The sequence below is a fragment of the Acipenser ruthenus genome, chromosome 11 (genome assembly GCF_902713425.1).
Source record: "Acipenser ruthenus chromosome 11, fAciRut3.2 maternal haplotype, whole genome shotgun sequence".
Lineage (NCBI taxonomy): Eukaryota > Metazoa > Chordata > Actinopteri > Acipenseriformes > Acipenseridae > Acipenser > Acipenser ruthenus.
In genome coordinates, this window is record NC_081199.1 from 43,100,569 (window position 1) to 43,126,508 (window position 25,940).

At 42.1% G+C, this 25,940-nt stretch overlaps 1 protein-coding gene across 3 annotated transcripts in view; it reads right to left on the reverse strand.

The window, feature by feature from the left end:
• LOC117427124 (pleckstrin homology domain-containing family M member 3-like) overlaps positions 1–25,940 on the reverse strand; it is a 48,478-nt gene that overhangs the window by 21,373 nt on the left and 1,165 nt on the right. For all 3 annotated transcript variants that reach the window (XM_059034061.1, XM_034045517.3, XM_034045518.3), the window contains exons 2-5: positions 22,504–23,702; positions 14,506–15,363; positions 5,852–5,997; positions 2,554–2,747 (exon numbers count right to left, since the gene is read on the reverse strand). In XM_059034061.1, the coding sequence (XP_058890044.1) occupies positions 2,554–2,747; positions 5,852–5,997; positions 14,506–15,363; positions 22,504–23,035 (1,730 nt within the window). In that variant the 5' untranslated portion in view covers positions 23,036–23,702. The remainder of the gene's footprint in view (positions 1–2,553; positions 2,748–5,851; positions 5,998–14,505; positions 15,364–22,503; positions 23,703–25,940) is intronic.

Below are 25,940 nucleotides of genomic sequence, written 5' to 3' on the forward strand. Positions count from 1 at the left end.
TGCTGCCACAACCATGCTTGACAGTTGGGATGGTGTTGACTGGGTTATGTGCAGTGTTGGGCTTGCTCCAGACATAATGCTTGGAATTTAGACCGAAAAGTTCAATTTTTGTCTCGTCTGACCACAAACTCTTTTTCCACATGTCTGCAGTATCATCTACATGCTTTTTCGCAAACCATACGTGCTTTAAGATGAGGCTTTTTGAGTAATGGCTTCTTTCTTGCCACCCGTCCATACAGGCCAGCTTTGTGTAGGAACTGGCTTATTGTTGATGTGTGAACACTGACTCCCATCTCAGACACAGAACTTTGCAGATTTCTCAAGGTCATTGTTGGCTTAAGAGTGACATCACAAACCAGTTTCCTGCTTGCCCAGCTGCTCAGTTTGGGAGGGCGACCTGATCTGGTAGTGTCTGGGTGGTATGATGCATCTTCCACTTCTTAATGATGGACTTCACTGTGCTGAGAGGGATAATCAGAACCTTTGAAATGTTCTTGTGTCCTTCTCATGCTCTGTGCCTCTCTACCACTTTATCCCTGACTTGTTTCGAAAACTCCTTGGTCTTCATGGTTGCTTTGTTGGATCACTATGTAAGTTGCAGCTTGAAAGTCTTTATATACCTGAGGGATGTATATATATATATATATATATATATATATATATATAGGTATGTATATATATAGAGCAGCTGGGTCTTTGAGCTAATTATATATATATATATATACATTTTTTTTTTTCTCATCATAATCCTGGTTATAACACACATCATGGATCATAAATCAGCATTCTCCAGGAGAAAGAGAATTTCTCTTAGGAGTACCGCTGTGTATCCAGATCATGCTCCCTCCTGCAACAATGCTGGTGCTCTGATTGAAATGAGTGGGAACAGAAATCCAGCATTGCTGCAGGAGGGAGTCTGATCTTGACGCACGTTGACACTAATACGAGAATGATCTATAGGATACAGACAACACAGCAAAGGTAAAGCAATGCATTTCTTGTGAGCACTGCAGGGGGTCCTGTAACACTTTAACCCAATAACTAAATGCTGAAGTACCTGTCAACAGTACAGAGTGGTACGTTTCCGTAATAAAGCAGCCTCCTCAGAGTCTCTCTGCAGGAGCTGGGAGCAGCTGTGATTAATCAGGCTGGCTTCAATCCCCCACGAGAGATACATTAACAGTGACAGTGTGTAGTTTAGAATAACACTGACCTCGCTTAGTGACCCTCTTTTTAATCAAAGGACAAATACACTCTGCAGTGATTAGGAAAAATCAAGCTGAGTAAATTTACTACTGCACTAGTTTATTAAAGGGGGAATATTTTAGGGACCAGACCCTTCTTTCGTCATGCACTGGATGGCATTGGAAGACTTTCGTGCCAATTCTGAAACGCTGGGAGTAAGAAGCTGTTTTATTGAAACTTACTTCAGACGCAATAACCCTAAGCTAGCGTGTGATAAGACAGCTCTATCACACTGTACAATGGGTCCTTCCTGCAATCAAACCTTTTCTGAGAGCTAATGAGTATTTAAAGAAGAAGCTCCAATCCCATACTATACATAAAAAAAAAAAAAACATTCATCAGAGGGTTTTTGGATTTCATCACCACTTTAAGACAAACCCCAATGATACTGTTTTATTTGAGCGCATTTCTCGTGCTGCCCTCCTACCCCATAGGTTTCTGGTAATGAGGATGCATTGCCAGCAGACAGGACGACCAGCCGGATATAAGTTTCATGGGAGTATTTACATCTCCCTGCCACCCTGCAGTGAGAAATGATTTGTTTACAGCTGTTGATGAGCTGTATTTCCTCATAGCATGCAATTAACAGCAGCACCATAAAGTACTGTAGCTAGGGTACAATCGTTCATTAACTCTTCCATCACTGAAGACTGTGAGAGTGGTACAGGACAGGGGACTTTACTGTGAGAGTGGTACAGGACAGGGGACTTTACTGTGAGAGTGGTATAGGACAGGGGACTTTACTGTGAGAGTGGTACAGGACAGGGGACTTTACTGTGAGAGTGGTATAGGACAGGGGACTTTACTGTGAGAGCGGTATAGGACAGGGGACTTTACTGTGAGAGTGGTACAGGACAGACAACTTTACTCAAACTGTGCTACCTGATATGCCACAACAGATATGTAGCAACAGTTGCACAGAGCTACACAAATATTTCCCAAACATAATTAAGCTATTGCCAGGCATTGCAGACTTGTTCTCACAAGAGCACATTCATGGTTTACATTACTTTGTTTTTATAGAGCACAAGCTCATCAGCAAACAACCTGAAATGACACAAACATCTCTAAAGTCGAACGACAAACTGGCAGACAATAGCTTTTACACGGATTTCAATTACCCACGGCTATATTCAAAAAATAAATTACACATAAAGATTATAGTACTTCTGTTTATCATTGAAAGTACTCCAGCTGTAACTTCACAACCCCTAAATGACAGATGTTACGGTAAGTCGCATTTAGCTGTTAGTTATATAACACTGTAGGTCACCAGTGTGATCCCAGGGTGAACGGAGAGCCCTTTACCTCCTTCGAAGGTCCTCAGCCACGCCAGCCCTGCAGCTGAACAGATACGCTCGGAGGGACTTGAGCTGCTGTCTGAGGCGCAGGGCAGCCGCCAGCGAGTCCACGTGAGCATACAGGCAGGGGTTCTGCAGCTGGATATCGATCAGGGGCTCCTCCAACACAAACTCCAGGAACTCCTTGGCCTGCTTGGACACCTGCAAGTGAAGAGCAGTCAATGCACCCAGCTGGATTCTCACAATGTACAGCTTACAGCCATGAGATTAACATGTATCATCATTGTTTAATCACCCCTTTGCACTGTTGGTCCGATGGTCTGAACTGACCAATAATCTGAACCATGCTGTAATTAATGTATGCTGATAGCAACTGTAGAAAACCTCACTATTAAAATCTTATGGCAAGTGTTTCAAACACTTCCAGCAGTCTCTGCATTTTGTATCCAAAAGGTTATTACTGATTTTTGACTAAATATGTGTATCACACACATAAAGCTACATCCAGACAAGGCATTTTTGTATGCTGCAGATTACGATCAGTTTGGATTCGGGAGAGTCAACGGCATACAGCAGGGATGGAAATAAGACTCCTATGGCATAGCACTTTCACCCATTTCAGATTTTACTACAAGTCTGATTAGCCACAGTTTATAGGTAACAAGTTTAGGTGTGTCTTATTAAACTCCCAGAAAAACCAGGAATGCATCAAAACACTATGCAATGGGAGTCTTATTTCCATAGGCTTCAACAGAGCATTTTATTGATTCTCTGTGCTCTCCATGGTTTGTTCTGTGCCAGTACCAAACTTCAGCACTCTGTATCGAAACCACAGCATAAGTGAATATACCTCAAGCCAAACTACTTAATGCCAGTCCTGTACTTGGCTATATATAACACCGTTTTCCATCCTGTTTGCACAGCGAAAGGGTTTTGATTGTGTGGACAGTTTCGTGTAATGTGTGAACACTACCTGCAGCTGTCAGTGAGGGAGATGGATAGATAGATAGATAACAGAAAAGGCATAGTCACGTAGCTGGAGGAGAACACAACTACAATCCAAAGACAATAGTAAAGATGGGTGTTTTTTTATTTTATTTGGCATGGCAAATAATTTAAATACCTAAAAGTTAAAGGGTACATAATGACCTTTTTATTTTATTAAGTTACATATTCCCATGTGTTTCTGTTTACATATGTAACTGAGATGGATTTACCAGTGAGCAGGAGGATGATGGGAAATGTAGTTCTGAGAGGTCCATGCGGTTACATGTGAAGCCATCTTGATGCAGGGAATGCAATTTAAAAGTTTAAAAAAGTGGTCAGAATGTAAAAAAAAATAAAATTAAAATAAATATTTAAACAATACACACACCTTACGTAAATAGTTGTAGCAACACATGGGAACATGTAACACAATAAAATAAAAAGGTCCTTATGTACCCTTTAAGTCTGTCTGATTTGTTGTGCAATGGAAACAGATTGGCTACAATTTAACAACAGTTCAATAGTTGGATTAAATTTACCGACGCTTCAAACGGCAGATTATTTTTTGCGCGACTCGATTGCAAGTTGATGCAACTCTCTCGTTACTGTTTTTCCTCCTTCTCTGTTTCTCCAGTAGAATCCAAAGCATGGCGTAATAAAGCACATCAGTGAGGGTGATGCGGCTCCCGCTGCTCCTCTATAACCTCTGAACTGCACATTCTGAACAAGCAAGAGCTGTTCTAAAGCAAACACAGTCTCACCCAGCTACAAGCAACTTCAAGGGTTTATAATAAAATCAGACAAGCTGAACATGCATAAAACAAACTGATTTTGCCTGCATGTGTAAGCCCTTGAAATCCCTTAAAACTGTCAGCAAGGTTTCAAAAAGATTCTGCTCCCTCTGACTGGCTGAGCAAGCCCCAGCCTGTGGAGCCCCAGTGCAGCATGGCCGCAGCCTACATGAAAGGCTTGGTGTTTACATTGAGACTGTCACTGAATCACAGCAGGGCTGGGGGGCCGGGAGGGGAAACACACGTCGACACAGAGCGGTCTAAAAATGAAATGCATGAGGAAAGAAAGAAACTGACAGACAGACAAGAGAGGGAGAGATATGCACTGTCTGCTAGGAAAACAGGCAGGCAGGCACACATGCATTCATTTATATTTTACACATTTAAAAAATCCCTCCTTTAGATGTAGACAGCTGAGAATAACCCAACTAAGATTTCAGAACATCAAGACCAAAAATAATTAGCATTTACAAGCGCATGCCAGCTTGTGTCACTGTAGTTTTTAAAAATCCACATGGAATCTTGGGGGGGGTCACTCTGATCTCACACAGCTCCGCTCCCTTGCCCTCTCCACTTCAGTCTGCTGCTCCTGCCCCTCGCTATGACAAATTCAATGACAAAATCCAGCTCTGTGATGAACTGAGGACCTGAGCGCTGCGCAGAAAAACACACACATACACACACACACGTCTGTGATGCTGAGTGGGAGGGTTACAAAGCCCAGACATCAAAAAGGAGCCGCTGGAAACAGGGGAGTGGGGCACGGCAACAAACAGCCGGCGGCAGCACAAAGGGAGAGGTACAAAAAACAAAATAAAGCCAGGGAATTCGCAAAATCACCCAAAGTGTAACTGTAACTAAGAGTAGCCAATATAGTATATTGCACTCCAGACAAAACTATCACTATATCCACAGTATCATTCTGTGAATATTTCAGTGATCCAGTTTACAGTATCATATTGCTGCTGCTTTTGTTACTAATGCACACTCCTTTTACCCTGAACATTTAAAAAAAATGATAATCAAGAGCATATTCAAAGAAAACACACTAATCCGCCGCACTTCTTGGGTGAAAGACATGGTTAAATGTAATCCCACATAATTATTGTGTGTGTGTGTGTGTGTGGGCAGGTTTATAGTGCTTGCGGGGTCAAAAAATTCTCCACAAGGAAAGAAAGTCTGACAAAACCTACCTTATGAGGACACAGGCTAAGTCTTTGTAGTGTTTAAACAGATATTAAACAGTCATTATTGTTTTTTAAAACAAACTAAAAGTGCCCAAATATTTTGTTTGTTGTTGACTTTCACCCTGTGTGGAGTTTTGTTTGACCTGGAGTTAGGAATATTAAATAAAAATATAGTGAGATTCAATGCAAAGTCCTCATAAACACTATAAACAAACATGTGTGCGTGTGTGTGCGCGTGTGTGTGTGTCTGTGTGTGTAAAGGCAATAGGTATTTAAACAGGTGGTACTTCTGCATCAACTGCTGCTGCGGGAAGTCGTGGAGTTTGGACTCTCCTGTTACCTTGTGCTTTCTGGTGTCCCAGTTGTGGACGAGCCTGGCAGGGATGAGAAAGACGTCGTCTTCGTGGCAGCTCTGACAGTAATACAAGCCGCTGTAGCAACACACCTTGGCTCTTCCACGAGAGAGCCCCACGGGCCTCTGGCAACCTAGAAAACAAAACCGGGGTTCCTCATGATAGACCTTCCCTGATAAAAGTTTACCGTGCTATTTTTGCAAGCTTTTCCCATGGTTATACTATGCATTTACCATAGTTAACTCTGGCTTGCCATGTTTGTTAATATGCTTTGCCATACATCATTCAAATACTCTAATGCTGCCATCCATCACAGTGACTGTAACATGTACTAATCTTCCTATTCCGGATGCAGTAAAATGGTGCAGAAAGAGAGAGCAAACAGAAGAAGTAGATCTGTGAAAGAAGCGACTGAAAGTCATCTTTAAACTACATGATCCCATGGGTGCAAACCCTGACACGTCTTGATCCAGCGGAATCAGACATAACCAGTCCCAGTATTACTCATTGTACAGTGCGACTGTTCATGCCACTGTGTAAATTGCACTTGCCATAAAAATCCAATGTGATGTAGCTGTTCTTTCAGGACAAGTTATTTTTTTTTTTCAAATTAATAAATCTGGAATAATACTGATGATGACAATTTTAGAGTAGGAAGAAGGAGCAGTATAATGGCAGCTAAGTGCCACTGAAAAAAACAAACAGCTGAAAGCCTTACAATGAGAGTGGTGGCCTTTTACTACACGACTGGAATAGAGAGCCTGGGTGGTGATGGTAAATGGCACTCCAGAGTCCTGTCTCAGAGGGAGCATTAGATCACAGGCTGGATGTCAGTGGTAGAACATGACAGCCACTCTCCAGAAATAGACTTCTAATGAGCCTATACTCAGGGTAGAGAACAGCAGAATCTTACAGGAGATATAGCTAGAATAGAGTGCAGTTTATTATGAGGCTTATGTACATACCAGTATTGTATCAGAGACAGGGTTAGAACAAAATAGCTTTTGAATGAGAAAGTCTCATGTGATTGCTCTCAGATACGATTTGAAAGGGATTCAGTGGGGGTGTTTGTTTCTTTTGGCTAAAGGGTGCACATGCAAACACAATTAAATACAAATTGCTAGATGCTTAAGTACATTTCAGTCCTTTCCCGTGCTCCTCTCCCTCTCCGTTCCGTGCACAGGTTTTCATAAGAACATCATGCTCTGGGTTCTTTAAACGTCTCCCCCCCCCCCACCCCCTTCACTGCTTCTAGACCTGAAAGGGGCTCTGCTGTATAAACACAAAAAACAAACTCACTGCGTAAAGGACGAGCGAAAAATCTTTAAAAGAAAATTAAAAAATAATAATAACCCTGCCTTCTTTTGGCTGACACACCGCAGCAAGTACAAATACAGCACAAAAAGAAAGACCAGAGGAAACACTGCGTCTGTTTCCCTGGTTACCGTGTTTTTAAGACTACAAAGCCCAGGTGATTGAACGCTGATTGAAGGAGAGGTAGTGTACTGGACTCTCAACGTCTGGGGAGCTTCCGACTAGCTTTGTGGATCAGGCAGAACGGCTCTGTCAACTACAAATGAACAAAGTGCTGGAACACTCCAAAGGCAGACAACTCTGTATACAAAGACATCAATACAACTGTAGGACTGGACCACCAAATCATCGGTAGGATATCATTAAATGAACCAGTTGATAAACACATAATTGTGCTTACAAATACACGTCCAACCAAACATAAGGCCTGAATGTTGTGTACATTACTTTATATTGTATAAAAGAACATGTATAGATCGTGCACTGAGTATACCATGTATGGTTTCTACTTTCACAGGGAATCTAAAAATAGAGCTACGCAGGAAACTGTGATTGCAAATGGACGTAGAATTGGTTTAAATAAACTGCAGTGCTAGATGTGGCAAGAAACTCCCAACTGAAAAGGAGCATTGCCTTGCTCATCAAATCAAACAAACTTCTACAAAATGAACATGTCTAAAGCACTTCTGAGTTAAACTACACTGTGGCAGATTTAAACTGTGTGCAATCATTCGATTTGTATCCAAGAAACAGGAGTTGGTTACTCTCCTCGGCCCAGCCTGAGATATAAAAAGGCCTGTGGTGATGCCTGAACTGCTGTAGCCATTATCAAATTATACAGGCTCCTTCAATGCCATGGATAGACAACCTGCACTTAATGTTGTGTGTCAGTTTTGCCCTGTAATTTACACAGCAACATGTTTGACAATTAAAACCACAAGAAATCTACACATACAGGACAGCTTGGTTTCTATGCTGTTTTTTAATGGGAGGGGGATATAGGATTTAAAGGATACGACCCAATTGGAACATACACCATCATGACAGTAGGAGACAGTATTACGGTTTAATGACTGCCTTTCTAGAAGTGCAGGTGTCCTTCCAGTACTCTCACACCGCTGTGCATGGATTCAGTCTTCCTTTGCTTGCTCTCTGCTCTTCAGACGCTACTGTAGGAAGCCCACTAGGGAATAGGAGGGCACAGCGGTTGAAAGCCACAGCGTTCTCATTTCTGGGAAGCAGACAGCAGATGGATGCTGTGCAATCCAACGGGAGCCCGCAGCACAAAACCAGCACAGAACCTCAGCACACAATCAGGAGCACCAGCCCGTCTTTTCTGTTTTACAAAGGCTCTAAAAACTGGCCACTAACATACTGTACATATATTCCATTCAGATGTAATTGCATACAACCCACAAACACACACACACACACACACACAGAGGCTGAAACAATATCAGCACTGACTGCCATTCATTTTTATCTTGTGTCAAATCTGCGCCACTGTCCAGCACATGCATGCGTCCACCACATCACAGACACTGCTTTTACTAAGTGCATTCTCGCAGGCAGGCCTAGTGCTTGATGGGAATGACCGCTGAACTGCATTGGAGGGGCAGTGTGGGAAAGCTCCCACTGCTTGTGTGCTGTACCTGGTCAATGGATAATTAAAGGAATAGCCATTAATCAAGCACCTTTCATGAGCACTTAATTCATCTCAATTAAGAAAAAAATAAAAAAAGACCAGAGAGAGTCTTACTGTATAAGAATGAAGAACAATAACTTCTAAGGCCATCCATGTGAAGCAGCGGGTGGGGTACACACCATCAACACTTGGGAATGAATAAACGAATGAACAGTTATGCTTTCTCAAGATGTATTATCTGCATTGCTTTAAACCGACAATTTATTTACACAGATAGAACAAAAAAAACCTTATAAAGCGAGCTGGCTCCTTTGAAGTTTCCATTGAAAGTGCTGTGCGGTGAGAAGCGCACACTAATGAAGCTGTTTGTACTGAGAGCGAGGGGGCCTTCCGCACCTTTGATCCTGAACCTTCCCTCCATCCCTGGCTCTCCACCGTGGAGGGAGGGACTCTGCTCCCTGCCCAAACCCCTTTGGAACCAGCAGGTTCAAGATGCCATTGATGTGGGTACATTCACTGTATCTTTTCAAGTCCCCGTGTGTTGTTTATGCTCTTGAGCGTGAATCTCAAACCCCAAAACGTAATCCCCCCCCCCCCCCCCCCCCCACCCCCTGAACTAAATATAAAAGGTGTCTATTTTTTAAAAAAGAACAAAACCCTGTTGGAGTGGCCAAATTAAATTCCATCTCATCTGGGAAAACTCTTTTTCAGGTTGACATAACCAATTATTACACATTTTCAAACACCTCCTTCCTCACAAACTGCGGGGACAGACCATTAATATCATTTTAAAACTTATAAATTTTAGCTACCGTATACAACGGAAACAAAGCCCAAACCCTTTTTTTTTGTCTTTTTTACAGTGATACGTCAGATAAGCCCAATCCTTCTGAAAGCAGAGCCTATTCCTGGTTTTTAAACAGCACAAGTATCAGATAGACGTTCACTATTTACTTACAGTTTATGGCAAGTGTCAGGCACTCGTAAGAGTACCTGCCATCAAGTTCCACCAGTGTGAATCCATGCGTGAGGGTTTTAACACCGATGGGGAGGCAGGTATGGGAATGTATGGGAGTGGGTGTGTCCCTCTAGGATCCACCTAGACACCAGAGAGGATTCAGGCTCCGCATTGTAATAACTAACTACATGCTGTATTATCGGAGCCTGAATGGAACCTCACTTACCAGGCAAAACAAAAACAGAAGGCTGTGAACTTCATCAGCCTCCTTTAATCTGAGAATTCATTTCTGATGAAATGAAAGCGAAATGGATCTTGTCCTAACAAACCAAACACTTGGATGAGCGGCTGAGCAGAAAACAAAAGCCTAGGCAGTGACTGGTCCCGGAGAACCACAGCTTCCAGTACGGTATTATTGGCTGCTAAAGCACAGACCAGAACAACTAGGTAAGAGCATTTTGGCCTGGATGCGATGCTGTAAGCGTGACTATGTAAAATACAGCGATAGCTGTAGAATTCTGTAAAGTCAAATCAAACAGTGATTTTGGGTCTGCCTTACCATGCTAGTTCTATTTATATACAGCAATACTGGTATCTGTGTTTAAGTGGAAGGATTCAGGCCCCCTCGTGGCTGAATATTGATAAAAATGGGTTCAAATGATATTATTATATATATATTATATACCAGGTGGATATCTTTCCAGCTGCTGTTGTTTTGACTTTCTCTGCGAGCACTGGGTGGGTTTTGGTATTGCACAAGTCCCGTTTTCCAAGTACTTGTCAGTGAGGTCTATTCAATTGATCTGTACAGGATCTTACATTGTTTAAATATTATATTGGGAACAATCCTGAAGATGTACTTCAAGTTTAAAGACACAAACACATACTGTTAGAGGTGTTGGTTTTATTTGAATGATTTAATCAATGCAATACCTCACATTGATTAAACAGACCCAGTGTGCTCCCTTACCACCTCCAGTTGAAATGTTATATTGTGCATAGCCTAGGATTGCAAAACACAAACTAAATGGAACCAATTCAATTGAGACTTTGAAACAAGCTGAAGAATAAAACTCCTTTACAGTATACATGAGAACAGGGCATATATGTCTACACTACTTCAGACTGGGAGCTAGGAGTCCCGTGAAGTTCTAACACCATGTGTTAACATCAGATAAGATGGGATCTTGAGGACTGAAAGGGAAACCTGTAGAAGCTGCTGCAGGTACTATAATCAGGACCTTGAGGACTGAAAGGGAAACCTGTAGGAGCTGCTGCAGGTAATATAATCAGGACCTCAAGGACTGAAAGGGAAACCTGTAGGAGCTGCTGCAGGTAATATAATCAGGATCTTGAGGACTGAAAGGGAAACCTGTAGGAGCTGCTGCAGGTAATATAATCAGGATCTTGCCACACACTTAGACCAGCTGCCACAGGACATTAACCACCAGAACTGGGTTATCCTTCCTTCCAAACTAAAAGGAATAAAGAAAGAAAGAAAGAAAGAAAGAAAGAAAGAAAGAAAGAAAGAAAGAAATGTAGACTGTAACTGTGTTTTTTTAGATGGACAGGTGGAGGGGGTGGAGGTGATGGGGTCAGGGTTTTTTTTATTTTTGAAGTTGTGTTTTTTTTGTGCATCTAAATTCCTCAGCCATTTAGTGTTAAGTCCAGTAATTAAGGCCACGCCGGGTCCCCCTCTGAATGGGAAGCTAATGCAGCCGGGGCTGTACCCACTAGAACACACATACAAGGTACAAATCCCTCCATTGTGAAGACTGACAAATTGGGGCCGGAGAGTGTCAGGCAGAGGGGGGGGGGGGGGGTTGTTCAATCAAAGCCTGAACTGCAAAGAAACAGACGGGAAAGCTACAGTAATAACCGCCCATTGTCCTGCCCAGCCTGGCAAACTTTTCTTTTTCTTTTTCTTTTTCTGCTTCTCCCTTTTTTCCTCTCCTCTCCTCTCCTAATCCCCCTGACAGCTCCTTGGAGGGCGCCTCTATTTATTTAGTAGAAAGTGATTAAACTTTAATACAACGGGGCTGCCCATTGCCCCCCACCCCTCCCAGGCTAATTGATTGACATTTAAATGCAGTCAAAAGAACTTTCCAACAGATCCCTGGAATCGGAGGGGCGGGAGGCTGTGCTGTGAACTTCAAAGTCTTATTGGGGCAGAAAACTGGGGAAAAACAAGCAGGGAGGATTGTGAAGTTTTTTTTTTAGTTGTTGTTGTTCTTGTGTCTGTGTAAGGATACTGAATTGGGAAGGTTAGCTTTCTCTTTCAAATGGACCGACTACTTCTAAAAACACAAGTCAAAAAATCAACTCAATGTGTTGCAATTTAATTTTTTTTAAAAAAAGCATAAATAAATTAAAAAAACACAGATTGATATCAATGCATAAATACATATTATAAATTATACAGCTCATGAAAATGTGCTTTTACAAAACAGTAAAAAAATGTTAAGTCACCAAGTTAAATCCCGGTAGGATAGTGTGTGTGGGTGTTTGTTTTTTTACAAGTGGGCCTGATACCTTAATATTAGTTCACTATATCCATAACTATATTCATAAATACTGTAAGTTTAATAAGACACACCTGTGCTTGTTACCTATACACACTGTGGCTAATCAAGCTTGTAGTAAAACCTGGAATGGGTGAAGCTGCTATGCAATGGGAGTCTTATTTCTATCCCTGTGTATATGTTTGATATACGTACTGTATGATATATTGCCACACTAAATCCCAGTGCACTGTTGGGGGCTCACAGTGGGCCCTGGTAGCTATCCACTTACAAGACTGACTATTAAGAAATACATTCTGACGGAATTCAATACTGGAAACACGCTGCTAATCAGAGACTTGCAATCAGCAAAACAAAGTGTTCTGTTCGAATATGAATAATAATGACTATTTTGTGCAGTTGTCTTTCATGTGGTGCTCACAGAAGGGCAGCTGTGACAGTCTGCACTCTTCCGGTGGGTGTGTGTGTGTAAGAATGAGTGAGGGAAGTCTTCTCCAGCAGCACACAAAGGTGTCCAGATAAAAACAAACACCACACATATAAAGCTTATGCACATTCACAGCTTTTTTTTGCTGTCCAAAGAGTTTACTTAAAATCAGCTGGGAAAGAACTTCACAAGGAAAGGTTCCATTTACTTCCAAGACATTTAATAAGTAACCTAACCCACTAATTACTGCCCTTACCAGAAGCCAGCAGTCAGTGAAACTTAAAAATGTAATCGGACTGCAACGCGGTAGAGCTGTCCCGTGACTCTCTGCACCCCAGCACGGTAGAGCTGCCCCGTGACTCTCTCTGCACCCCAACACAGTAGAGCTGCCCCGTGATTCTCTCTGCACCCCAGCGCGGTAGAGCTGCCCCGTGACTCTCTCTGCACCCCAACACAGTAGAGCTGCCCCGTGACTCTCTCTGCACCCCAACGCGGTAGAGCTGCCCCGTGACTCTCTCTGCACCCCAACACAGTAGTGCTGCCCCTTGACTCTCTCTGCACCCCAACACAGTAGTGCTGCCCCGTGACTCTCTCTGCACCCCAACACAGTAGTGCTGCCCCGTGACTCTCTCTGCACCCCAACGCGGTAGAGCTGCCCCGTGACGCTCTCTGCACCCCAACGTGGTAGAGCTGCCCCGTGACTCTCTCTGCACCCCATTGTAGGCACACACAATAATTCACAGGTAGCAATTAGCACACCACTTTGCATTTTGAGGCCCATTCTGTAGCTGCAGAGCATTGTTACAAGCAGATTCAAATAAAGAAACACTCCTTTGTGGTGGATAGCCTTCTAGTATTCTGAAGGTTATTTTTTCAAAAGTTTTTTGGTATTGAGTGCTGCAAATGAGTCTATTTAGTACCTGAACAAAGAAAAGAAGGTGCACAGGAGGGACCCAGACTAATTGCCACTCTGCTCTGTTGAGACTGATAGATTGAATTAAACTAGGAGGGGCATGAAAAACAACCCTTCTCTTTCTTGTGGGACAACCACAGAGAGGATTAGTGCTTCTGAGCCCTCATTTCAAATACTGCAGGTCAAACAATACGGTTTGTCCATTTGTACAAAACAAGGCTCTGTCACACCTGTAGTTGATATAAAAACCAGGGTGGTCTTTAACTTCATTATAACTTAGTTACAATGTACAAAGGCCTGCTAGCCATCATCATCATCATTTTAAAGAATAACTGAATAGTAAAATAGATCATTTAAAGTAATTTCTCTGAAGTCTTCAAGAAAGGGTATTTTGTTACTGTTTACTGTAACCCGATTGTATTTAAAACTCTGTATTTAAGATCCAAACGTTCCCAGCTGAGGTTTAGAGGTACCAAAGCAGGTATCGAGATGACCCAAGGCAGGACCAGTACCACAGTGCCTCCGAGGTGTAATCTGTAAATTCAGCTGGGGGGGGGGGGGGGGGGAGAGCTGCCATTTTTTTACCCGTCCTGAAACAGTGCCTAATAGGCAAACAATTGTAACTAAATATATAATTTCACCTACATTTAAAAAAAAAAAATCTCTACGGTGGTCTGGGAAAGGCATTAGGATATTACCATACAGTATGGCACTTTAACTTGCAAACATACAAATACACTGACTGAACAGGTCCCTAAAGTATTCCTAAGAAGTAACTCAAGCCCAGTTTAAAAAAGGCCAATTTATATTTGTCAACTAAATTATTAAAAAAAAAAAAAAAGAGAAAAAAAAGAAACTTCACCTGCACACCTGAAGCTCTGGGCTGTGAGTCCCTTCTCCACAGCGAGGGTGGTGAGGATGCCTAGGAAGCTGGTGGTCACAGACTGCCTCTTGCTCCTCTGTGGGTTCTTGGCAGGCTTCCCCCGGAGGGTGACATGAGAGGGCTGCCCAGAAGCCTTCTGCAACGCTGCAGCCACTCTGATGGCTTCTGCCCAGTCCAGGGTCTTGTTCTCGCTCTCCGCTCGGAGACACAGCCCCTCCTCAGGGAAGATGACCTGGAACCGGGAGACGCAGCCACCGCTCACGTCCCGCTGCACCGCCACGCAGGTCCCAATGTTATAACGGAAGAGGGGGTCTGACACAGGCCCTCTCCCCTCCGTGGGGAAGGCCACAAGGTGGCTCTTACTCAGCACAAAGGTGAAGGCCTGCCAGTTGTTCTGGTTCGTCAGCTGATACAGCACCCCGGTCTTCAAGACATCCTGGCAGTGCTGTGTGAACAGGGGTAGGGCCGTGGGCCTGCTGAGCTGCCGGGGAGCCTGGGTGGTGGGTTTATCCTCCTGTGGAGCTGGCCGCACTGCTGAGATTCGTTCCAAAAGCCTCTGCTCCCAGTCGAGAGCTTCCCACTGGGACTGGGCTCGAAGCTGGAGCCGGGTGTTGTTGAAGAAGACGGCGTCCACTATTTTGGCATCCTGGTTGTCGGTGGCCACGACGCTGTGGCAGTGGGACAGGGAGTACGCAGTGCAGAGCTGCTGGTTCCCGCTGCTGTCCAGGCTATAGATGCGCAGCTCGCATGGGGACAGCTCGATGTAACAGCTGCTCCAGCGGCTGCCCACACCTTCCCTTTGCTCCAGGTATCCCTTCTTCACAATGTTTGGAAAAGCTGAAAGAAAGAAGAAACAAACACACACACACACACACAAGGATTCAATGCTTGATTACTACTTCCAGTACTATTACACAAGCAATCAATCCAAAGGAACAAGTCATAATGTGTTTTTGCAGCCATCTGCATTGCACTAAGAAAATTCCTAATATGTTATACCTTTTTGTAGTGCTAACTGTAATTTTTTGCAGTATAATTGCAACTAAATATCTGGAAAAAATCAATCACCTTAATTCTGCTTCTGCTATGGGCCAAACTGAAACTCATTAATTCCAGAAAATCCTAAAATGTTTGTACATTAATCATAGCTGAGACTTGGCTAATAAAATATGCCTGTGCTTATTACAGCGAATGACTTTCAATGCAGGATGCAAACACAAGGGGAATGCCAATGTTGAAGCCAGTATTTGGACCTCATCTCAATCCTACTGTAACACCACTGTTTTATAGCTGTGCCAAGTGAAGCGCTGCTCCCCTCCCCAGAAGCACACTAACATAAAGTAGCTCTGACTTTATGAATGGCTTCTATGGACATGCTGAGACTGAGACAAGGAGAATACAAATTCACCGGACAGTCCTCAGACAGAAATGGCTTCTGTTGCTTCTGCTGTGGCCTGAATGCTAACATGAGATACATGGAGGTGACTAGCCTCCCATTTAGCATCTAACATATTCCAAGTGTCAACCTGAAAAGAAATGAGATGAGCAGAACAAAGGGCAGATTATTTATCAAATGAGATGATCAGAACAAAGGGCAGATTATTTATCAAATGAGATGATCAGAATAAAGGGCAGATTATTTATCAAATGAGATGATCAGAACAAAGGGCAGATTATTTATCAAATGAGATGATCAGAACAAAGGGCAGATTATTTATCAAATGAGATGATCAGAACAAAGGGCAGATTATTTATCAAATGAGATGATCAGAACAAAGGGCAGATTATTTATCAAATGAGATGATCAGAACAAAGGGCAGATTATTTATCAAATGAGATGATCAGAACAAAGGGCAGATTATTTATCAAATGAGATGATCAGAACAAAGGGCAGATTATTTATCAAATGAGAGGAGCAGAACAAAGGGCAGATTATTTATCAAATGAGATGATCAGAACAAAGGGCAGATTATTTATCAAATGAGATGATCAGAACAAAGGGCAGATTATTTATCAAATGAGATGATCAGAACAAAGGGCAGATTATTTATCAAATGAGATGATCAGAACAAAGGGCAGATTATTTATCAAATGAGATGATCAGAACAAAGGGCAGATTATTTATCAAATGAGATGATCAGAATAAAGGGCAGATTATTTATCAAATGAGATGATCAGAACAAAGGGCAGATTATTTATCAAATGAGATGATCAGAACAAAGGGCAGATTATTTATCAAATGAGATGATCAGAACAAAGGGCAGATTATTTATCAAATGAGATGATCAGAACAAAGGGCAGATTATTTATTTTAGTCCTCAAGTGCTGCTCATTAAATCATCTATTAAAATCGGCTTCCTTGAAGACACTAGTTCTCATTAACTTTAAGCAAAAACAAGTAAAAAAGAAAATCGTTGGAGACTGGCAGATTTATTCATGGCCACCCACTGCCAGTTCCCCTGGTCAGGTGCCAGCCTGTCCTGATTTGACAGCACAGTTGTTTAAACACTTGAACTGTCCTTGTAATTGTTCTTAAAGCAGTTTATATTGATCAACCACTGCTGCATGATGGGTACAATCATCAGTGAAAGTATGTGTGCTTGACAGCATAACAAAAAAAACACATTCACTATAAAATCCCAAATAAAAGCATTCCTGAGAAATAACGCACAACTCCCACTAACTGCCATTCACCTTTTTGTTTAAATGCCTGTTAAAAAACACTGTGAGTTTCTGATTGTCTGGCCAGCATGTGATGCACTTCACTAGCATTCAAAGAGAATTCCACGTACTGCGTGTGTATATCGTCTGAATGGCCTTGCCCTGCGTACCACTAACGAGTCTGTGCAACATAACAGACAGCCAAACAGCAGACTGATTCAAAGCAGTAATGCTTGCCAAACCTCAGCAATTAGCACATATTTAGGAAACAACAAAAAAAAAAGGTTGAATTATCTTTAAGTGTTTATTTTAAAGACACTTTATACAAAAAACAACAACAAAAAACATTTATGATTGTGCAGGCATGATGTCATCCTCCTAGGTGGGTGGACAGCACAGGATAATTAAGAAGCTCTAATCTCTTAAATAGTCCTTGCTACTGGACTTCCAGTAGCAAGGCATTGACAGGCAGTGTTGTAGGTGAATTCCTGGCCTGTCTGAGTTCTATCAGGAACCACGATTTTGTTTTACATTGCCCTCAAACTGTTTCCACTGCATGTCTCAGTCTTCAGTGCAATATGATTTGTCACAGCCTTCCCCAAAATCTTTAATGTCAGCGTGTCATGCTGAAAACAAACTTGTATTGACTTAGTAAAGAATATATAGAGACTAGCAGCAATATACCAAGAATTATTTTTCTTTCTAACCTTGTTCGACGTCAAGGCAATTAAAAGGTTAAAGCCAGTTTAATTCTGCTATTAAGGACATTTCCATCACTCTTAAATATTAGAACGAGCGAGAGAGAACACTTTACTAGGGTGTGTTTGTCTTATTTAGGTTCATAAAACAGACCCCACTTTGCAAAGGTCCCCTAGCCAAAACCAGGATTCGGACCCGCAAGCTCCTGATCGCATGACTCACCCTGCACTCCACGCGGTAGTGCCTTTACTGGGGACCATATTTTAAGGAACGTGGCGTCTTTTTTCAGATTAACAGAATTCCTGAAGAGCGGGTATTTGGTGAAATGTTTTTTTCTTATCTTATTTTTACAGCAAGTATTTTATTTAACGGCATGTTTTTTGTTGTTGTTGTTGTTGTTTTTTGGAACAATTTATTATTTTCAGGACACAGATAAGGATTTCTATTCATCATATGGAAATGTGTTCTTGTACTGCCTTTAGGAGCACAGCAAGTCGTAAAGGTCAGCACTACGTGTGTGTTAATCAATTGTATTTACAAAAAAAATACACACTTAGAGTTAGATGCAGCAAACCCCATTATTATTATCTTTATACTACAAATAATAGGTTTTGATTCAACATGAATTCAATTTACAGACGGGGAAACATTTAAAGCAACACAGCTTGATGAGCTTGGAATCCCCTGCATTACCCTGAAATATCTCGTCTAACAGCTTTTTGTGAATGTGCGATTCTGTTAAGTATACAAGCAGGTGCTTTAAAACAGTGATGTAAATAATCACAGTTCACTCTCAGGGTTAAATCATTCATCATTGTCTTAGGTTGGAGGGTTTGCCTTTTTGGTGTAATATTTCAAATGGTTTTATTATTTTCCAATGCTGGTTCTGTAAAATATAATTAGGGTTTAAGCTAAATTGGTGTAGGATATCAAAATGACCAGCTAACTCTACTAACTTGCCAAGATAGTAATTAAAAAAAAAAAAAAAAAACACACACATACTTAGAAGGCTCTTGTACTTAAAATAATCCTGTGATCAAAACTACAAGAATGTGTACTGTTCAGGGAATTTCCATATACCTGAAAAAAAAGATCAGATGTGCTGTCAGCAAATAACAATACTTTAATACACATGATCCTTGATGTAAGAGAGTGTGTGTGTGTGTGTGTGTGTGTGTGTGTGTGTGTATACAGTAACAGAGCCAGGAGGTGGCAAGCTTCAAAGTGTCAAGAGAGAAAATTAATTAGTCACAATTACTTTAACCTGAATTCAATTTGTTCATCTCACCATCTTCAAAGGGCTTGGTAATTGCATTGAAAAGAGGTTGAAAGCTATCTCAGGTAAAACGCAACATGGATGGCTTCCACAATGAGTCGGCGAGATGGCACAGCATGTCCTAAACCATGTTTTGGACAAATCCCCAGCGGTGAGAGCGAGTTTAATTATGTTTGCACTTTTCCAGTAAACTCCTGTAAACATGCCACGAGGAAAACCCTAAACAGACTTGTGGTAGCACGCCATGTGCACATGTATTTAGGCACACATTTTATTAGGCCTGCACTGCAACCTCTGAAACTAAGCTTCCATGTGACTTAGCCAGGGTTTGAAACACACTAGTCTTGCACCTCGGCCTGGATGAAATACAAAATATGGCAGCGCCATGAATATTATAGCTACAGTACGACATTGCCAAAAAAATGCAGATTTAATCCAGCAATCTGACTCCTATTAAAAAAAAAAAACTGTTCATCCCTATAGCGGAAAGAGCAACTCCTAATACTAAACCTACAGGCCCTAGAGGGGCAACCCTGGAGTGAGCATGACAGTCCCAGAGCCCAATCTACTGCAGGTTTAATAGGTACAATTGAATGATGTACTACTTTCGGACCTGAACCGAGGTTGAATCGGTTCAATTAAACAATTACGAACAGGCCTGTAGACTGGTAGGGCTGGAGCTGCCTGCCCCTGCTGTGGACCAGCAGAACACACGTGTTCCAGTCAGCTGCAACACATGACCTTGTTCCAACAAGGCTCTTCGTTGATTCATTGAACCACAAGGTTCAGGTCACCACTGTAAGACCTGGGTAGTTGAAACAGTGCTTTGGAACCCTGTCCTGGATAGGAATGGGCTGAAAGAGCCACAAGTCAGTTTCCCTGGCCCTGAAGAAGAGATGCTCTTTGCCATTGCCAATGCAGTGGGGGTGTCTTTCTGTATTGATTTGTCTATCTGCCCACGGCTAACTGAGCCTGGCCACAAGAACTGAAGCCTTTTTTCCCAGCCATATTTACCTGTAATGGAAACGACTATGAATCACGTACTGGCGAATCTGGAAGAGAACTCAATGCTGAACACAAAGATGACAGGCGCTTACCCGTTTTCAATGCTAATACAAATATTTGAGCATATTTTTATGTTACAGTAGGATTCAATATTGACTCGTGTTCTGATTTCAAATGGTTTTGTAATAAAAAAAAAATACAAATAAAAAAAACATCTAGCCAGAGCTGTATAAGTAAGGAAATAAATGAAACCGTCTCAATGGGTTAGGCTATTATATTTGATTGAAGAAAACGGGGGGGGGGGGGGGGGCGCTTAGGCTGAATTTTAAAAGTAATAGATGCATGCTGTGCCCTATATTCTAGTTCTGTTTTAAAAACAACTGTAAGTTCAAATTAAAGAGCTGTCTTAATTGGCTGCCATTCCTTGCCAAAATTGTCATCTTCTTTTTCCTTCAAGTGTTTTAGTCCTTTATGCAGAATGCAATTCATTACCAACGCAGCTTTTAGCTGCGGAGTAGCCTTTCTTCCCTGCCTCCTGTCTGTTAATGCATTTGACTGAGATGCTAATCCACCCTTATATTAGTGATAATTGTTGCACGTTGTTAGCCCCTTGTTGTTTATTCTTGTTTCGTTAATGCACTAATCCAGTATTATTGTAAATCTTATTGCAGCAGCCCTCTAATTCCACACACTACAAAAAATCACCATTGCTAATATTACGTGGACTATAGATGACATTTTGAAATGTTCCCCATATGAGAAATTCAGACTCATCTCACAAAAGCACATGCTTTTGTAGTATGAGAGAAAGCGCTATTCAGCTTGGCTTTTTTTTTTTTTTTTTTCTCCCATGTCAGTGAAGTGTATGCTCCCATTTCCACTCTACGAGGGACAAATAAAAAAAAATGTGCCATTAAAATTCAAATGCCTTGTTCCATATGGGGGTTGGCGATGGAGGTAGAGGTTTGACAGAGAAGCTTTCTTCTCTTCCAGTGCCTCAGCACAATGAGATGGATAATATTGATCTATTGAGAGCGGCTTCTGTGTGCTCTGTGTGCACTGCTGCTACCTCTCCGTTTCTGATAAGGAAAATCGTTTAAAAAGAAAGCAAATTAGACTGAGGCAGAGAGAAAGGAAGAACACTAATAGAAGAGCACAGTCAACATCTGGGCCTGATCTGTACAATAAAGAGGATGAAAAGGATGGCTGGCCCAGCAGCTGCCAGTGTGCAGTACTGGACTGTATCGAGTTTTCTTTTAATAAAGTTGTCCAGTATTCTAGCACTAGTATTAAGGTTTTAAAATTAGCAGGTAATCTGGAGTTGGTAGCGATACTGTAGCGACTAAAATGAATTGTTTACCAGCATGATGTAAGGACCAAGATACAAGCTTTGGTTAATGATCTCCAGGGTGATTTTAATTTAGATTTTAACCCAAGATCATCACGCTTAATACTAAGTGCTTCTGGCCAAACTCCAGCTAGGTCTGAACCAGGTTTGGGGAAAATGTTTTTCTATTTAATTGTATTTAGCATAGCTGAGAGCTTACAACAGGGGTGGTTAAAGCTTGGCCTTCCATTTTGATCTCATTTTACCCGCTGAACCTGGAGTAGAATGGCCATCCAGGACCCGTGATTGGACACCCCTGGCTTAGCAGGTCAGAGCTGGGTATCATCCCTTTTGAAACGGTCCCTTGTGTAAAATCCCTGGTCACTTCTGTCGTCTTGGATGTAGAAGAGCCTGCCTAGCACAGTCTCCAATTAAAGTAAAATTAATAAGCACTTCATAATAATACAAAATAAATACAAATAATAATTAATGCATTTAAAAATCATGTGGCTTTATTGATGTGATAGGAACCTGTGCTCACAGTCGGGGTCAATTCCAATTCCATTTCCTTTTTAAAATCAATTCCCAATTCCAATTCCCATTCCTTAGAAGGAATTGGAATTGATATATTAGAGACATAATTGTTGTGATTGTTAAACTGCTTTCACTGAAGTAACTTGTTGCCCCTGTGAGAAGCTCATTATAACAGAATACAGATTACAATTTGTATCAATGATGTGTTGGAATTGATTAAAAGGGAATGGGAGCTGATTTTAAATAGAAGTTGGAAATGGAATTGAAATTGAAAAACAGGAATTGACACCCCAACCCTGTCTGTGTTTCTGGAAAACTAAATCGCAACAAGTCTCAAGCTTCATGTAATACCAACATACTGTCTTCTTCAACAGTCACACAGCCTCAGACCGATAGAACTGTGCATTGTGATGAGGAGAAGACGTATTGCATTTCAAGAAGTTTAAAATAACAGATTTTCTTCAACACTCCCTACCTTCTTTCCTTTGCAGGTCACTGACGACAGCCAGATTCCTCTCCAGGGAGGGGACTCCGTTATCGGGGACAGACTTGTAATTTGCGTCGGACCTTGAGCGGTTGTGCCCACGTGTGAAGGCTGCCGATTCTTTGGCCTGGCTCGCCAGGTCGTTGGTGGAACGGGCCCTGCTCCTGCTCCTTCTGCCCTGACACATGCTGAAGATGTTGAAGGAGGGCACCTCTTTCTTCTCTGCCCACTCCAGGTTGTTGGCGGCTGCATCGCGGCCCTTATTCAGCTGCTCCTTGCTCAGCAAGCCCCAGAAAGTGCCGCCGTTGCTCTGGAGGGAACTGTTTCGGATCTCGACTGCGTGAGTCTTCCCAGCCTTGCTCATGAAGCCCTTCTGCCCAGCGAGCTCAGGCACCTCCTGTATGCTGTAATTCTCATGCTGCTGCTGCTGCTGTCCGTTCTCTACAGGGCAGTCAAAACAGTGTAGGAAGTCTTCAGTGACCTCCAACGCCGGGCTGATATCCTCCACTTCCTGCCCGTCCATTTCAAACGGTTTGGTAGCAGCCAATTGAAACCAGCTGGGGCCTCAGTCTGTATAAATGTATATGCAGCAAGGGAAACAGACGTGGCTGACAGATGAAATTTCAAATCAGCCTCTAGAAACTTTGCACAGTTAGTGTAAAAAGGGGCACTCAGCCTGCTTACTAAATATCAACACGAGAGCTCCATGCTGTTTATAGCAGACGGAGTGGTCTTTTTTTTTATTTATAAGTGCAACAGAATTTCTTTGGTTAAGGAAGCTAATTTGAGAGGTTCAAGTCTTGTGCCAGGGCCCTCCATTCCTAAAGCGTGTGGTCTCATTTCAAGAAACCAGTTCCACTTTACTGTCGTCACAATCTTGGCTGCCCAGATTAACTGTGTAATGCAGCTGAATACAGTAAACTGCTGTAGATTTATATTCCAGTTCCATGGGAAAAATAATAAATAGATTTCATTTAGGATGTGCCTGTCAACAGCACACCACCCAAGACTGTAATTCAGGCAGAGCTACAGTGAAGTCCACATGGCTATCTAATTAATGGAGTATGATTGGATTGGGCATCCTCTAGAGAGAGACGTTATGGACAAGTGGAAAAGAGATACAAGTCTTTAGGCTGTGGATTCGCATACAGGGTTCTGAGCGTGGTTCACAGCATGGCGAGTCCTATTTCCTGCAAAAAAGAAAAAAGATTATTAATGCAGTCAGCCAACACCCCCCAAAAAACAAAAACAAACAAACAAACAACTGTATTTGCTTAGAACACAAGAATACCCCTGGGTGTCAGACTACAGGGCAGATCTGCATGCATCACAACAGAAGAGCAGATGCAGTGGTAGCCTGTCTAGTAATCAAAATGGCTTCAATCAAGGCACCACGATAAGACCTTGTCACACAGAGTGATCATGAAGGCACCATGATAAGACCTTGTCATACAGGGTGATCATGAAGTCAACATGATAAGACCTTGTCATACAGGGTGATCATGAAGTCAACATGATAAGACCTTGTCATACAGGGTGATCATGAAGGCACCACGATAAGACCTTGTCATACAGGGTGATCATGAAGGCACCACGATAAGACCTTGTCATACAGGGTGATCATGAAGGCACCACGATAAGACCTTGTCATACAGGGTGATCATGAAGGCACCACGATAAGACCTTGTCATACAGGGTGATCATGAAGGCACCACGATAAGACCTTGTCATACAGGGTGATCATGAAGGCACCATGATAAGACCTTGTCATACAGGGTGATCATGAAGTCAACATGATAAGACCTTGTCATACAGGGTGATCATGAAGGCACCACGATAAGACCTTGTCATACAGGGTGATCATGAAGTCAACATGATAAGACCTTGTCATACAGGGTGATCATGAAGGCACCACGATAAGACCTTGTCATACAAGGTGATCATGAAGTCAGTCGGCAGCTGCTGCTGGGAGGGGGTCGGAGCACTGCAGAGAAATGAAGCTTGGCAAACGATATGCAACAAGATTTTAGGACTGCCGACACCTGAAAGTGTATTAACTTCTTTATATGGGCTCCATTCGTCTTGATAGACAGCAGCATTGCAGTCTGGCCAAATGACTTCTCAATCACCCTGTATACAGTACTGGCCACAGACCCATTGTAACCAATTGAATTAAAGACGGCAAGCATTCTGCGTTCTGATTCCCAAGGAAATACCCCCCAAATGCCTAATACACAGGTCCAGGAAATAGATTGCATGTTTAAAAAACAACCAAGCTGAACAGTTACTATTGTATACAAATTATCCACGATAACAATTAAGAATAAGATCTACTCTTGCTCTGTGCAGTAAAGAAAATGTTTATTTTAATATAATATTTCTTTTTTTTCATATATTTTTGTAGCAAAATCCAATCTGACCAGGTACTGTAAAACTAAATTATTATACACTTTCATAGCAGAATAACAAATACAATTACCAGATGTGATTATGTATCCTTTACTGGTTTCCTCAGACTCTCACCATCATTCATCTTTTAAAATTCTATGCATTTAAACTAAATGAAATTAAATAAAGATGCTGTTTCCCCCTTTAAAAGCTCTTGAGAATGCAATCCGCGTGAGTAAACTGGCAGGTGCTGCGTTTGGGCTGCCTGCTCTGTGGATCTCTGACACACAGTGCAAGAGCCCCATCCCACACCAGGTCCACAGAGAGATGACATCACCGACACTGGATTGATTCTGCCTGGGTCCACCACATTCACAGATCAATAAATCATTTACAGTGCATTACGTAAGGGATGGCCAATCCCAGACCAGAAGATGTCTGTGTGCTAGAAAAAGGGTTTAACTCTCTGACCTAACCGTCACACAGAGGAACACAGGCAGGGAGCACCTTGAAATGCTGATTCTATTGCTGAATCAGCAATAGAATCTCCTGTATTTCTCTGCATACATAACTTTGGTTCCAGATTAAGTACCAGGCTTGAGAAATGATTTTTGTTTGAAATATTTTGGAAATGAATGCAGCCCTCTGTGTTTCCAAAACCTAAAGTCATTTGTCTGCTGAGGGTGAAGGCTGACTTAATTAGCCCTATAATCTGCCCCATCACAGTATTGTTTCTTAAATATTAGGGGTAATGAAAAAGTAGTTTTTTTAAAAAAAAATTGATCCATACAGTTTTTAAAAAGGGGTCTCCAAGCGTGCAGAAAACCAGACTCACACTGCTAATTCTGCTCCCCATCACCACCACACACACAGCAGTATACATATTCCGGTGACTAAAACAAAACAATGACGGCACATCATATGTGATAGGCCCTGACAGCACAACACAGGTACCCGAAGCCACAGACTAAACGTTTGCAGTGTTACAACAAACATCAGGCCAGTATGGCAGGAAATTAAATCACATACACTAGCTTAGA